Below are 12,579 nucleotides of genomic sequence, written 5' to 3' on the forward strand. Positions count from 1 at the left end.
AGCAGACTATTTTAGGAGGGAGATGATAACCTCATGTAGTAGAAAATCTTTTGCAAAAAGATGCCTCCTTTCACCCACCTCCAGCTCTTGCTCTGGGCATGCCTGTAAAAACCCTGTCTCTGAACACTACTGTTCTGAGTCAAGTCTGCCTCAGCAATCCTACTGTGTGCCTGTGGTACTTGGACTTGCAAATGGAGATTTGGATTGCAGGTAACAATCCCTATTTTGGAAATAATAGGCTTTCCTAGGGTTTTTTTTCCCTCTCAAAATTTTTCATTATATAAATTAAGCTTTTTTGCTTCATTGTATAGGCCTCTCTTCATCTCTCCATACATATGAAACTAAGCTGATACTTCAGAAATTAGTTGAGACATGTTGGCAGAACATGCATCTAGACAGAAGGCATCTGAAATCAGTTATGGCAAGCCATCCTTCCTGTGTTTTTAGGTAAGAGTATGGAGATGTTCACAGTTTAGCTGATGTGTACTTTTTTTATTTTAGAAAATAAATCTACAATTCAAGTATGCCAGAAGTAGACTCTCCCTTCGTAACATTTGAAACCTAGTTGAAAATTTCCTGAATATATCAACTTCCTCTTTCCTAGGAACTGGTTTAATCTGAGCCTTAAAATATTTATTGTGTCGCTACTCAGTTCAGCCATTGGGAAGGAGATGATTTCATTCTGAGTGCTTATGTTCATTAACTACTTCCAGACCCTGGCCAGGCCCTTTGGGCATCCTGTTTTGGTAGTCTTAATCACTGTCCTTGTTGCTCTTGTGTGATTTTGATTTCCACTGTGACTGACTGATCTATTTCAGGTCAGTTTTCCTTTTCAGTGCTTCTGATACTTTTAGTTAGCATGAAGCCTTGGTCAGGAGTTTGTGCCAGAGACCTTTTTTTAGATTTTTTTTCCTCAATAATAAGTTAAAAAGAAACAAGCTAGGAAAAAGTCTTAATGAAAGAACAAAGAAAAGTCAGGAAGAAATCGCAGATGTATAAAAATGATGATGCCATAATGTATGTTTCCCCTCTCAAATGGGAACAGTTTACAGATTCTGTTGCAGTAACTTTACTTGAAAGTTGGACATTCATGTATTATGGAGAAGGTGGGACACTGATCTGTGAGCTAGCACTAGTACTACAGGGCAGGATAATGTTGAATGAGGGTGGTGACAGGATGATTGCCCAACAGAGTCTGAAGTTGCAGGAGCTGTGGAATCGAGGAGTAGCTTCCCAAAATCATAACCTAATACTATGATTTAAAGAGCAGTGCAGCCACTCAAGGGATCAGCTACTCTCCTTACTTGCAGTTGTTCATGTCTAAGAGGGATTGTAGTCTTGGGAAGGTGATCAGTTTATAGTGTTACAGACATCACATGGACTTGGAAGACCAAAATCTGCCAGATCTTCTGGTTTTTTGCAATTTCAAATTATTGACAAATGTACTGAAATAGAGTACCAGCATCTGGCTTGCAGGCAGCCCTAAAACCTGACTTCATAGGCTTTCTTATGTGACATTGATCTTTAATGGACTATTCATACAAGAAGGCACTGGTTTCATGAAATAGATGTGTCTGCTCTCAGAATCAGCATCACAGTCCTGGAGTAGCTGTTAGCTTTGTTCTTTGTGATGGATAGGGTTGGAGGAAGAGTAGTAAGACCTAGAAGCTGCTTTCCTTCTCTACAGTCTATTTCATTTGGGAAAATCCTTTACCTTGCTCATGTGATTTTCTCAAGAAAATATCTATTTAATATCTTATGTTTATAAGATGTACTGGCAGTGTATGCCTTGTGCAGTTACTAGTGAAAATTAAGTTTCACCATTTTTATCACTGACTGCTTACTCTGCTTGATAGCAGAGCTGTCTGTATTTCCAAATGTATACTTGTTTTTTTTTTCCTCAATGCTGTGTGTCTTCTTACTGGGACACAGTATTCCCTTTGCATTTTGGCCTGCATTTCCACATCTGTGTTTCCTGATTTATTTTAGGAGACTAGCGTACATGGTTGTCTGTGAATACCAGTAAGAGATGGGTTTTGCTGGCTGAATAACCTGAATTTCTCAGGGTATGTTTCTGGCCAATTTTCCTGTTGAGGTGCCTCTCTTCATTGGCACTAGAAGGTGCTTATGCAATTGCTGTTTCAGCCAAGCATGTAGGTGTAACCTGTTACATTGGCAAGAACTGAGATGTCTCAGCTTCAGTGTCCCGATCAAATTTTCTTTGGTAATTTAATTCCAAGAACTTTTATTTTTGCCTGTAGTTCTAGAAGTGTGAGCTTCCTTAAGCCGTGTTACTCAATTGTGTATTAATACTGTGTGCTACTGAATGTCTTTATCTGTCAGCTGAGATTATCACTTTGTGATATCATCTATAAACCAAAACCTACAAAGCAATTTGAAAGTGTTTTAGGATGAAGATTGTAATAAATGTAGTTTTTGTTTTGCTGTGCAGGTAGAAATTTGGAATGGGCTTGTTCTTATGTTTTCTTACTTACAGAAGTGTAGGCAGTGCTAAGCTTTCTATTTATGCTTTTTAAATTACATCTTGTTTTGCTACTACTAGCAAAGTAGTTGGTGTTTATGCTCAAAAATACAAAATTCTATGACATCTTACAAAAGAATTCATTTGAGGATACTAACTTGCAGTGTTACATTCTAAAAAAAGATTTTGAAAGCTTAAGCAAGTGTACAGTTCATCTCCAAAAAGAAACAGCATTTCTTTGTGTTTCTTTTTTAGAAATGATATTTTTGCTTGTGTTGATGAAAAATAGGTTGTGTATGTGAGAAGTTGACTTCGAAGCACTTTCTTAGGTAAAATGTTGTTTAGTATTTGAAATTAATGCTCTGTAGATTCCTTAGTGCTTTGATGTGTCTGGGTTTGGGCAAAAATTCTTGGAGCTGGAAAGCTTTAGAATTCTAAACCAGGTTTTTTAACCTTTGTCCTCTTTGGATTTGTGTTTTAAGTGTGTATCTGGATGCATGCACACACAGATGTGCACACAGACTCTACAAACTTCCACATACATTTTTACAGCTGGTTTTGCTTGTTTTTGTGGATATGTCTTAAAAGCATTACTAGTTGCAGGAATTAAAGCATTACTAGCTGCAGGAATTAAAGCTTTCTAGTTGATGTGGTGTTTTAATAGAGTTAGGTTTTTACTTTTGAGGAACAGGTTTGTATGAGCAGCAAAACTTATTCCAGACCATCTCTTAAGTTTTATTTATTCTTTACCACTGATGTTTCTCTTGTGAAATGTTACCAAATGGCAGAGAAATCATGTACTGCAGGTCTGTTCTTCCAGTTATTTTCCAACCTTTCCTTTTAGCTTACTCTTAATTTTTGAAAGAGAACTTATTTTTTTGTTAGCTTTCTTTTGTGCTGTACAGTGCTACATTTGGGCAGCAGTATGCTTCATAGAGATTTCCAGAACATTTGTAATCATCTCTTCTCCCCTCACCCCTTCCTTTCCTCTCAGTTGTCATAGTTCCCTGCTTTTCTTATCTCTCCTTTTACTGCTGCAGCTTTCAGATGATAATGCACAGCTCGAGCAGCAGCTGCTGCATAATAGCTGCAGCACTGCTTAGCGTTGACCTAATGTGAGAATAAATGAACAAATCTGTCATTTGCTTCTGGGCTTACCTACAGGATCTTTTATTCAGCTTGGGTTTATTAGATGTCATCACTGGAAGGTGAACTGTGGATGGCCTCTGTGGCATCCTCTTTTCAGCTGCTCCAAGGATTGTGGCCCAACAAAGAAAGGTGTTGGGATTCCCAGTGCTTTTTGCAATTACCTGTTTCTTAACATGACTTGCTTTTTTTCTCTACCACTTCTTTATTCATGCTGCCATGGCCAAGAGCACTGCAGTGAGTGGAGCAGGTGCAGTGACACGTTGTGGTGTCACACTGCGCTTTGTCAGGCCACTCTGCTCATTTCCTCTTATTTCCTCCGGCTGAGCGAGCCAATGTTCTCTTTCCTCTGCTTTTGGGGGCCTGAGGCTGCAAAACTGAGCTGGAAAGTGTCCTGCTGCTTTAGTACACACAGCCCAGGGCTTCCAGCTTCTTTTGGGGCTGGCTGGGGAGGTGAGCAGCAGCTGCCCTGTCTGTGCTGCCACATGCCTGGGCTGCTCCTCAGCTGCTGCAGCTGGTGATGCAGCGCTGTAAAGAAAGCTGTCACCTGTTTTTGTCAGATGATTTAAGTGTTAATGCTTGCTGGGAATACTGTACCTGGGTATATTCAAGGCAGTAGTTTAGCAAAGAAAAACCTTTCTATTTTACTCTATTTTACTCTTAACCAGAATATGAACTTTTCTTGCTATGACTGTTAGATGCAACTTTACTGATGCTCTGCTGGTTAAAGGATACAAGCAAGTTAAGGTTTGTAGAAGACATATTTGAAGAAAGTGTGTGTCAGAAGAAAGCTTGGCTGAACCACCCCCAATTTTTTTTTCTGTCTCCAGTTATCGACATTGCTTAATCAGGTGAAGTACCTTTTATTTTAAAAATACTTCCTCCTAACTGGATTCTGACTTTAAGGTCTAGAAGGGGGAAATAAAATAGTATGAAGGTTACATGAGGCCTTAAAACTGACTGATTTGAAGAAAAGGATCTTGCTGCAGGCTTACTGCTTGCTGTAGTCTGCTCTCAGATATATTTTCAACTTTATTTTCTCATTTCCTTTTTCTTTCATCAAGCTCTCTTGTAGTGTTTTTTTCTTTCAGTAGGTACTGGTTGTTGCAGGGACATGAGGGATAAGCATTGTTATGTTAGTTTTATTTCCTTATTGCTATTAGACAGAAACATTGAACAGAAGTCTCCATCCACTGGGGGTTAGTGGTTTAGATGACTTAAAATGATCCTAATAATACATTCAGGTAATTTTTAATGTTATGGAGTTCAAGTATATCCATGCAGAGTTTAATCTTGTTTAAAATCAGAGGGTAAATGTGGTAGTCGAACAGCCAGTATGTGGATGGAATGAATCTCTAAGGCATTTTGTTTGGTGTTGAAGAAATGTCAGTGATGGAAAAGTGAAAATGGCTGTGATGAAGAGTTTGAAATCTGACTTTATTAATAAAACTTCATTAAAATTTCAAATGGAGAATGACCATCCCGTGTATATCTTGCTGTAGGGGTTTTGCTGCTGTTGCCACTTAACCACATTATGTAACATTTCATTAATGACCTGGAAGAGGTCATAGAATTGTTATCAATAAAGTATGGAGCCAGTTGGAATCTGGGGGCAGAAAATGCTTGTATAGTTGTGGGAAGCCAGGCTTGTGTGTTTGGAATTAGTGTGGTGTGTGGAAAGGGAAGCCAGGATCTGTGGGTGGGGGTAGGCAAGTAGCAGGCCCTGCCAGTCAGTGACCAAAAGTGCCAGAGTGCTCTAGGGTGTTATTGATAGTGCTGTTTGTAGGTCACTGCTGGCCTGATCTGCTCTGCCTTCAGAGCATGGTATCCACTGGGGGGTGTTGTGGTGCAGCCACACTCTCACTCTGCCCTGGTGGCGTGGGGCAGAGATGCAGAAGGGTACAGGTGAGAGGAAACTCCCCAGGTGAGGTGAAGGCAGTGTCATGGGTACAGCTGAAGCTGTGTATGCCAGCAAAGCAGAGCAAGGAGTGAATCCATTCCTTCCCATGAGCAGGCAGATGGATGTTCAGCCAGCTCCAGGAAAGCCAGGCTGCCTCACTCCTAGTGGTGACTTGGGAAGGCAAACACCATCGCTCTGAGCATCACCCCATTCTCCTCCTCTCATCTTAATGCTTATGTGCATGTGGGCAGTTCTGTGGTATTTAATAACAAAGGTGAAGTTAAATACTTTGTTCAAAAGATTTGGCTTAGCTTGGTCCTCATCTGATCTGATTTATGATGGTTTTATTTTGGTATTCCTTCTAATGTTTAATCTGACTCTTGGTGGAAAGTAAGGATTGAATGAACAAGAGGGTGAATTTCGTCACAGGTAGAGTCTACAGAGTTATAAATTTTGTTTGCCTGGAAGTTGAGGACATATTGGAAATATTTTTTTCCATAAACCTTTGTTTAATGTCTATATATAGCTGTTGCATACTATTCAAAAGACAAATCTTAATATTTGCAAAGCAATACCTTTCTAAGTGTTTGTAGTTTTAGGTTTACAGAGCTGTAGGGATGTGCAGCTTTGAATTCATGTTGTGCTTCTGCTGTGATTAGAAAAGTGGGTTATGCCAGTATTATAGAAGTAATTTATGCAGACCTAGTTATGCAGACCTTATTATTTGGTAATATATTGTGTTATAAAAATAATTTGGCTTGATATTTGGATCTCAAAATCCAGCTTTGATTTTGCGATTGAAGAATTGGGAATGCTGAATGATGGAGGGGAGTTTGCTATCCAGTGTCACTGAATGAGAAGTTATTCTTCTTAACATCAAGATAAATTGTAGGAGTCAGTTCTACAGCTGATTTGTCCATAATTACCAGAATAAAGATTACAGGCCACATGCAAATCAGACTTCCCGTGAAAACCTGGAGTAGATTGTTTTCTCTGGCTACTTGATTTTCTTGCTCTGTCAAAATTTTCAGATATATTGTGAAATGAGCAAACCTCCACTAAGATGGGAGAAGGGTGTAAGTGGTTAGCAGGGCTTCTTTTTTTTTTTTTTTTTTTTTTTGTTTGGTGTTTTATTTTGGTGGGGTCTTTTGGATTGTTTTTGGTGGGTTTTTTAGTTTTGCTTTGTTATGGGCTGTGTATTTCCTTGGGTTTTAGTTTTTTTTTTTTGTTTTTTTTTTTTTTTTTGAGATAAGGGGTTTATAATCAATAATTAGCCTTAAAATTTTAGAACACTTACGTTATTTCCCTCTCCTTTTACCTCTCTAGGTTAGTTATTTCTTGAACATTTGCTGTGTTAGGAGAAGACCCCTCTGGAGGGTGTCATGTCCTCCTCCCCCTTTATTGTAGGCTGCTGCTGAACGTACTGGCCATGATCTGCTGAGGGTGGCTTCCTGTCAGAACTGCTTCATGTAAAATCACAAGGAAGCAAATGTTTCTTGCATCCTCCCATTGTGCTGCTTCCTGTGAGCAGGCTGGATGCATGTCCTGGATACAGGTTTTTTATGGCACTCTACGTGTTGGGATGATCCAATCAAATTGTTCTTGGTACCCCCTATAGTCTGAGTGTAGCAGGAAACGGGGCTTCCTCTCAACCTTTTGTTCTCAAGTTAGCCTGACTGTGGAGAGCTCTTGGCTCTATCAGAATCCAGAATGAAGGTGAGATTAAAATGGGTTGTTTTAAGGTTTTGTGAGTTTAAGCTATAATTTGTAACCTTTTTTGAAATGTTCCCTTTCTTAGTCATTCTCTTTCTCCCTTGTTGTCCCTTTCTGATCCAGTTCTGGTTTCTGCATGAGCACCTGTCTTGTGTATTTAATTTTTTTAGGATCAGGGCTAGGCTTTGTGATTCTGTTCACACTTCAAGTTTGTTTAAAAACTACTACAATAAGTGTGTAGCAATGATGGAAATTTCACACTCTTAATACTTTTTTGTTCCATAGCAGCTTAATTTTTTCCCCAAATTGAGCAGTGGTTAAGCTGATCTCCAGCCTGACTTTATAAATTATGCTATTAATAAAACCTATCATGTCTGTTTGTTAAACCAGATTATTTTTTCTCCTTAATGCCTTTTTTGTGTACATAGTCTTTTACTATTCCTTGTGTTTGAGGAAAAGCCTTACAAAATTCACATCTAGGCAATTCCCTGGTGCCTCTCCTTACTCCTTACAGCTTCAAATAACTAAGAGAAGTATTTTAAAATTATCTGTAGTCCAGTGAAACTTGTTGAAGTAGTTATTTGACTTTATTTATGTGAGCAATAACTGCTCAGAGTATACTGTTGTGTGGCTCTGACTGCTTGATGCTGTGTGTGTTGTGTGGCATTGCTTTTCTGAGCTGTGTAAGTGCTACTCAAGCTTGAGGGATGTTGGCACCTGTACAGCCCAGCTAGAACTGCTGCTTTCTGGGACCAGAGATGATCCTCAGTCTGAGGGGGGAGAAATGAGCATGGTAGATACCTCAAATAATGTGGATGCATTGGGAGTTTTGTGTCATTTTGTATTTTTTTTTCTTTTTTAACTGACTAACACAGTCGTTAAATGTTTCCTAAATCTGTTCTACCTTTTCTGTGATACTGCATCACCAGTCAGAACTGGTCTGGCAGCCCCTTCTGTGGTTACTTTCATAGCTTTTGTTAACACTTTTGCTTCTCTTGGGTTAAACTGGCCTTTCTTTGTTCCTTTCTCGCTTCTCCCCTGGGATTATGAGTTTTTCCTCTCCTGTCTGTGAAGGCTGTTTTCTGGGTAAGGACTTTCTGATAGTGTCTGTGGGATGGGTCTGTTGTCAGAAAAGTGAACTGGTTTTTGTTGACTTTTCAGATAAAAACTGCTTCATTGCAGAAAACTAAATATCTTTGTTTCCTAAATCAGTTGGAAGAACTGCAGCAGCTGTCTTTTATTGTCAGCTTTCTAGTCTTGTACAAAGGAGTACTGTGAGTTCTTTCAACCTATGCAGAATCTATTGCAAGAGCTATTTTCATGAGACTTTGGATGAGTGTTTCCATTACCTCAGGCAAATACGGGTTTGTGGGGTTTTTGCCTTTTTTGAAAAAATGTCCTCTTTTCCCCAAAAAAATCCAGATGTTTCATGTCATCACCCAGTGCTTGAAAGTTGCTGGAGTGTTTTCTGCAAGATAATTCAAGGTTTGGATTGCCTTACTGCAGTTAAAAAATAAAAATAAAATGGACCTCTCCTTTCATCTGTCCTCTTCCCAAACCTCATCCTTGATCTAACCTGTCCAGCAATTTAATTCTTTTAAAATTCATTAATGTTCAGGAATGCTGTTTTCCTCTGTGTCTTGTAAAGAGATAGCACGTAGGTTGTAGTAATTATTTTCAAAGTACATTATGAAAAATCAGGTACAATGCCTGTGCACTGCCACAGAAAAAGAAGAGTATGCCAAGAGTAATAGTACATAGTAACTTTTTTGGCCAAAATATCTTAGGAAAACTTCTTCTGATACTTGTTTTATTCAGCATTCTTGTAACTTAAATGATACTCTATATATTTACTTTGTCAGTTCTTCAGTTTTTATACAAATGCAGCTGTTGCTATATTATCTTTCCATTTAAAAGTGTCATAGTTTGTTGGGGGTTAAATTTTTTTTAAGGAGAAACCCCCCCCCCCCCGTTTTACTGGTTCATAACAACCACCAAAAGACTGATACTTTCAATACTTTCATCATGCAATAGCTTCTACAGTTGTGGTTTGTATGTACAAGCTTAAAGGCTTGTTTGTTAACTACTTAACTACTTGGTTTTTGGTTCTTTTTCAGACTTTTGATGCAAATGACCTGTATCAGGGACAGAATTTCAGCAAAGTTCTTAGCTCTCTTGTGGCTTTAAATAAGGTGACTGCAGGTAAGTAGACTGTTCTGTCTTGTGCTGGCTTACTGCTACTTTCACTTGCATCAGTGTATATTTATATCTGTGTTGTACCCATGATAAAGTGAACATATGCAGCATTTTAAACAAGCTTTTGTTGAAGTTCATGCTTTTAAAAATTTGCAGTGGCTCTGGGTCCTCTAGTCATGTCTTCTGCAGAAGGAAGCTTTGTGGTAGAGCTAAGGCTAAGCCTTTAAGCTGGAAAGCAATTTAGAAAAATTGTATTTTTCAGAAAGGCCTGTTTTTTAGGTTGCTTTTCTTTTTTTCCCTCCCAAGTTTGAACTACTAAAGTTGAATTTTGCTCCGTTCTGTCATTCTCCTATTTGAACAGCTTGGCAAGATTTTTGCCCTCCCCAGCCTACACTTCCCAGTGCTATCCTTTCTTGCCAATAACAAAAGGATATCCAATGTCTTTGATCCCCTAAGTCACATATTTCATTCATTTAGCAGCTAGAAGTCATGAACCACTCACCTTAAGTTCTTTGGTGGGAAGGGAGAGAGCTGTAGAACTAACAGACAGGTGAGAGGTGTCCATCCATCATTGTAGGGTGAGGCTGTGCTAAATTATGCCAGCTGGACCCTGGGACAGTCAGGAAATGTTGACATTGGCCCTTTTGGTTTCCTCCTGTTCCACCATCAGCAGCAAGTTTCAGTACTGGTCATCAGGTCAGAGTATGAGAGACAGTCCAAAATTGAGTCTAAAATCAAATATGTGTCAGTTTTTGTGCAAGGAAGAAAAGGTGATAGAAAAGTCAGTGATGCATAATGTTGCTTGATTTAATACTAATGAGATAAGTATCTTGTCACATTTATAATCTCTCATCTGTTTCATGGGAGAGTTTGTGGTTTGGTGGGTTATTTTTTTCCTTTCATTAGAAAGCACCACTTAAAATTAAGTTTTGCAACCAAATCTTAGTTTTAATGAATAGGTTTGGAGTAATACCCTTGACTTCTTTGAGGCTGTTTACACCAGTTGGAGATACTGCCTCTCATCTCAAGTGTAAGTGCAAATGCAAAGCAGTGCAGTACATCTTTAAATCTGCTGTAACTGGCCATTGCTGCCTTTGCTGTAAAAGTGAAGAAAAAGTGTGGCTCTTTTGTCCAGATGTCTGTGGATTAAGGCCTATGTCAAAGAGCCACAACTGCAGCTGGTTAGAGGGGACCTGGGCTGATCCCTTTCACGGTGGGGGCATGGGGTGGTGGTATGGAAACCAAAAATCAAAACCACACGCAAGCTGTGGTGTTCCTAGGAGCAAGCATAAACCTTCTTGATCTTCTAAACAATTTTCATTAACTGGGTAAATGTGTAGCAGGCATTTTAGACTGTATCTCTCTGCTCTGCTATTGGAAGATGGATTTCAGATTCCCATGTGGATCTGCAAGAATTTCAGGCATACACAGATTCTTCAGAGATAGGCCTTCCTACAATATGAGGAATGTGAGGAAGGGGCATGATTGCAGATGAAGGACTTGTGTGGGTTTTCACTCCACTGAAGTATCAGTCTCTGGAGTGGTGGCATCAAGGAAGGAGGCTGCAGCCAGCCCTGAACCTGGCTCTTGGGAGCTGCTTTTGGTGCAGCCCCTGGCTGGCTGTGCCACCCTTCTTGGCCAGCAGCATCTCATCCCAGGGATGTGTTAGCCCAGTGTCCAGGGCTGGGGCTGCCCTGGTGCCCCCAGCTGCCCCACTCCTGGCTAGGATGGTGTGATGAGCCCTGTTCTGCGGCTCCCTCAGTGCCTCCCAGCCCACAAGGGACCCCAGCAGCCCCTGATGGCACACAACCCTTTTAGGTGAACTTATCATATGGGTGTGCTTCTCAGAGGGGAGACAGATGGAAGAGGGGAAATGTTTTGGGAGGGTGTTGTTTACTTGAGAAGCAGCATTTTCCTTTTTTCTATTCCTAGTCCTCCCTCCAAAGAAGAAAACATAGCTTATTTGGCAAAAAAAAAAAAAAAAAAAGGGATGAGGCAAAGGAATGTAGGAAAAAAGACGGTGGAAGGAATGTTTTAATTGAGAAGGAGATGGGGGGCTGTGGGAAGAGCTAAGAAACAGATGTGGCTGGCTTCACTTCAAGCAAGTTTTATGCAGTTAAAATTCTTGGCTACTAGCTAAAATGATGCTGGCTAATTACCTTTAAATAGACTGGTAGTGAGTAGGAATAGAGAAATACAACCCTAACCCTTCTCTCTCTAAACAGGCCAAGTTGTTTTCTTGTCTGTGTGGGGAAGAAATTGTTGATGTCTCAGGATTTTAGGTTATTTATTGCTATCATTTTTTGAATCTTGAATTACTGAGTAACTGCAGATACATCAAATCTGCTTTAAGCATGTGAATGTTACAGAGATAAGCAGAAGTTCTAGATGCAGATTGTTAAAATTCTAATATTTAATTTTTTTCCCCACCCTCCTACAGACATAGGGCTGGGCAGTGACTCTGTATGTGCACGTCCCTCATCTCATCGGATAAAATCCTTTGATTCTTTGGGATCCCAGTCTTCACACAGTAGAACTTCAAAACTCTTTCAGGGACAGTATCGGAGTTTGGTAAGTTCTGTGTGAATGTAATATGCTGTGGTGTGGTATTTTTTTTTTCTCTTTCTTTTCCCCATTTCTTTTTTAATGAGCTTTTTAAGTAAATTATAGTGTAGCAAAGTAACTGTTTCTTCTCTTTCAGTTCTGTATTTTTAGCCTGTGAGTTTGTTTTGCAGCTTTTTATATGATGTTTCAAAATACATGCAGCTTTTTGTGAACTTCAAACTATTTTTTCCTCCTTTAGTGCTCCATGTTGTCTGCATAGACAGTATCTTTGTGGATTTGTGTTTTTCTTCTCAGTGTAAGGACTTGCTTTTCCAAAGGCAAAAATCTCATTTTCTCTCAGAGTTTAGAAGTGATGATTGAATGTTTTTCAAACCTCTGTGAAGGTGATACTTCTAGTTTTGGCAGTAGTGGTAGTTGTTCCTGTTTTCTGTTATATTTCAAGGTTGATCCTTCAACTTGCCTTTGGGTAACTGAGTTGTGTGGGCCTTTGTTTTATAGTCCAGCTGAATTCAGGATTGCATACCTCATGGAAATTGTGATAAAATGTACTTTTAATCACTGAAGGTTTGCAAGGAGG

General features: G+C 39.5%; 1 protein-coding gene across 5 annotated transcripts in view; it reads left to right on the forward strand.

The window, feature by feature from the left end:
* The window catches only part of ARHGEF7 (Rho guanine nucleotide exchange factor 7), a 116,530-nt gene that overhangs the window by 36,867 nt on the left and 67,084 nt on the right, over positions 1-12,579 (forward strand). For 3 of the 5 annotated variants that reach the window (XM_036384054.2, XM_036384070.2, XM_054517944.1), the window contains exons 3-4: positions 9,359-9,443; positions 11,878-12,008. In XM_036384054.2, the coding sequence (XP_036239947.1) occupies positions 9,359-9,443; positions 11,878-12,008 (216 nt within the window). Of the gene's footprint in view, positions 1-8,292; positions 8,328-9,358; positions 9,444-11,877; positions 12,009-12,579 lie in introns of all 5 variants that reach the window. The other 2 variants (XM_036384079.2, XM_036384090.2) reach the window with 1 other exon arrangement.

The sequence above is a fragment of the Molothrus ater genome, chromosome 2 (genome assembly GCF_012460135.2).
Source record: "Molothrus ater isolate BHLD 08-10-18 breed brown headed cowbird chromosome 2, BPBGC_Mater_1.1, whole genome shotgun sequence".
NCBI lineage: Eukaryota > Metazoa > Chordata > Aves > Passeriformes > Icteridae > Molothrus > Molothrus ater.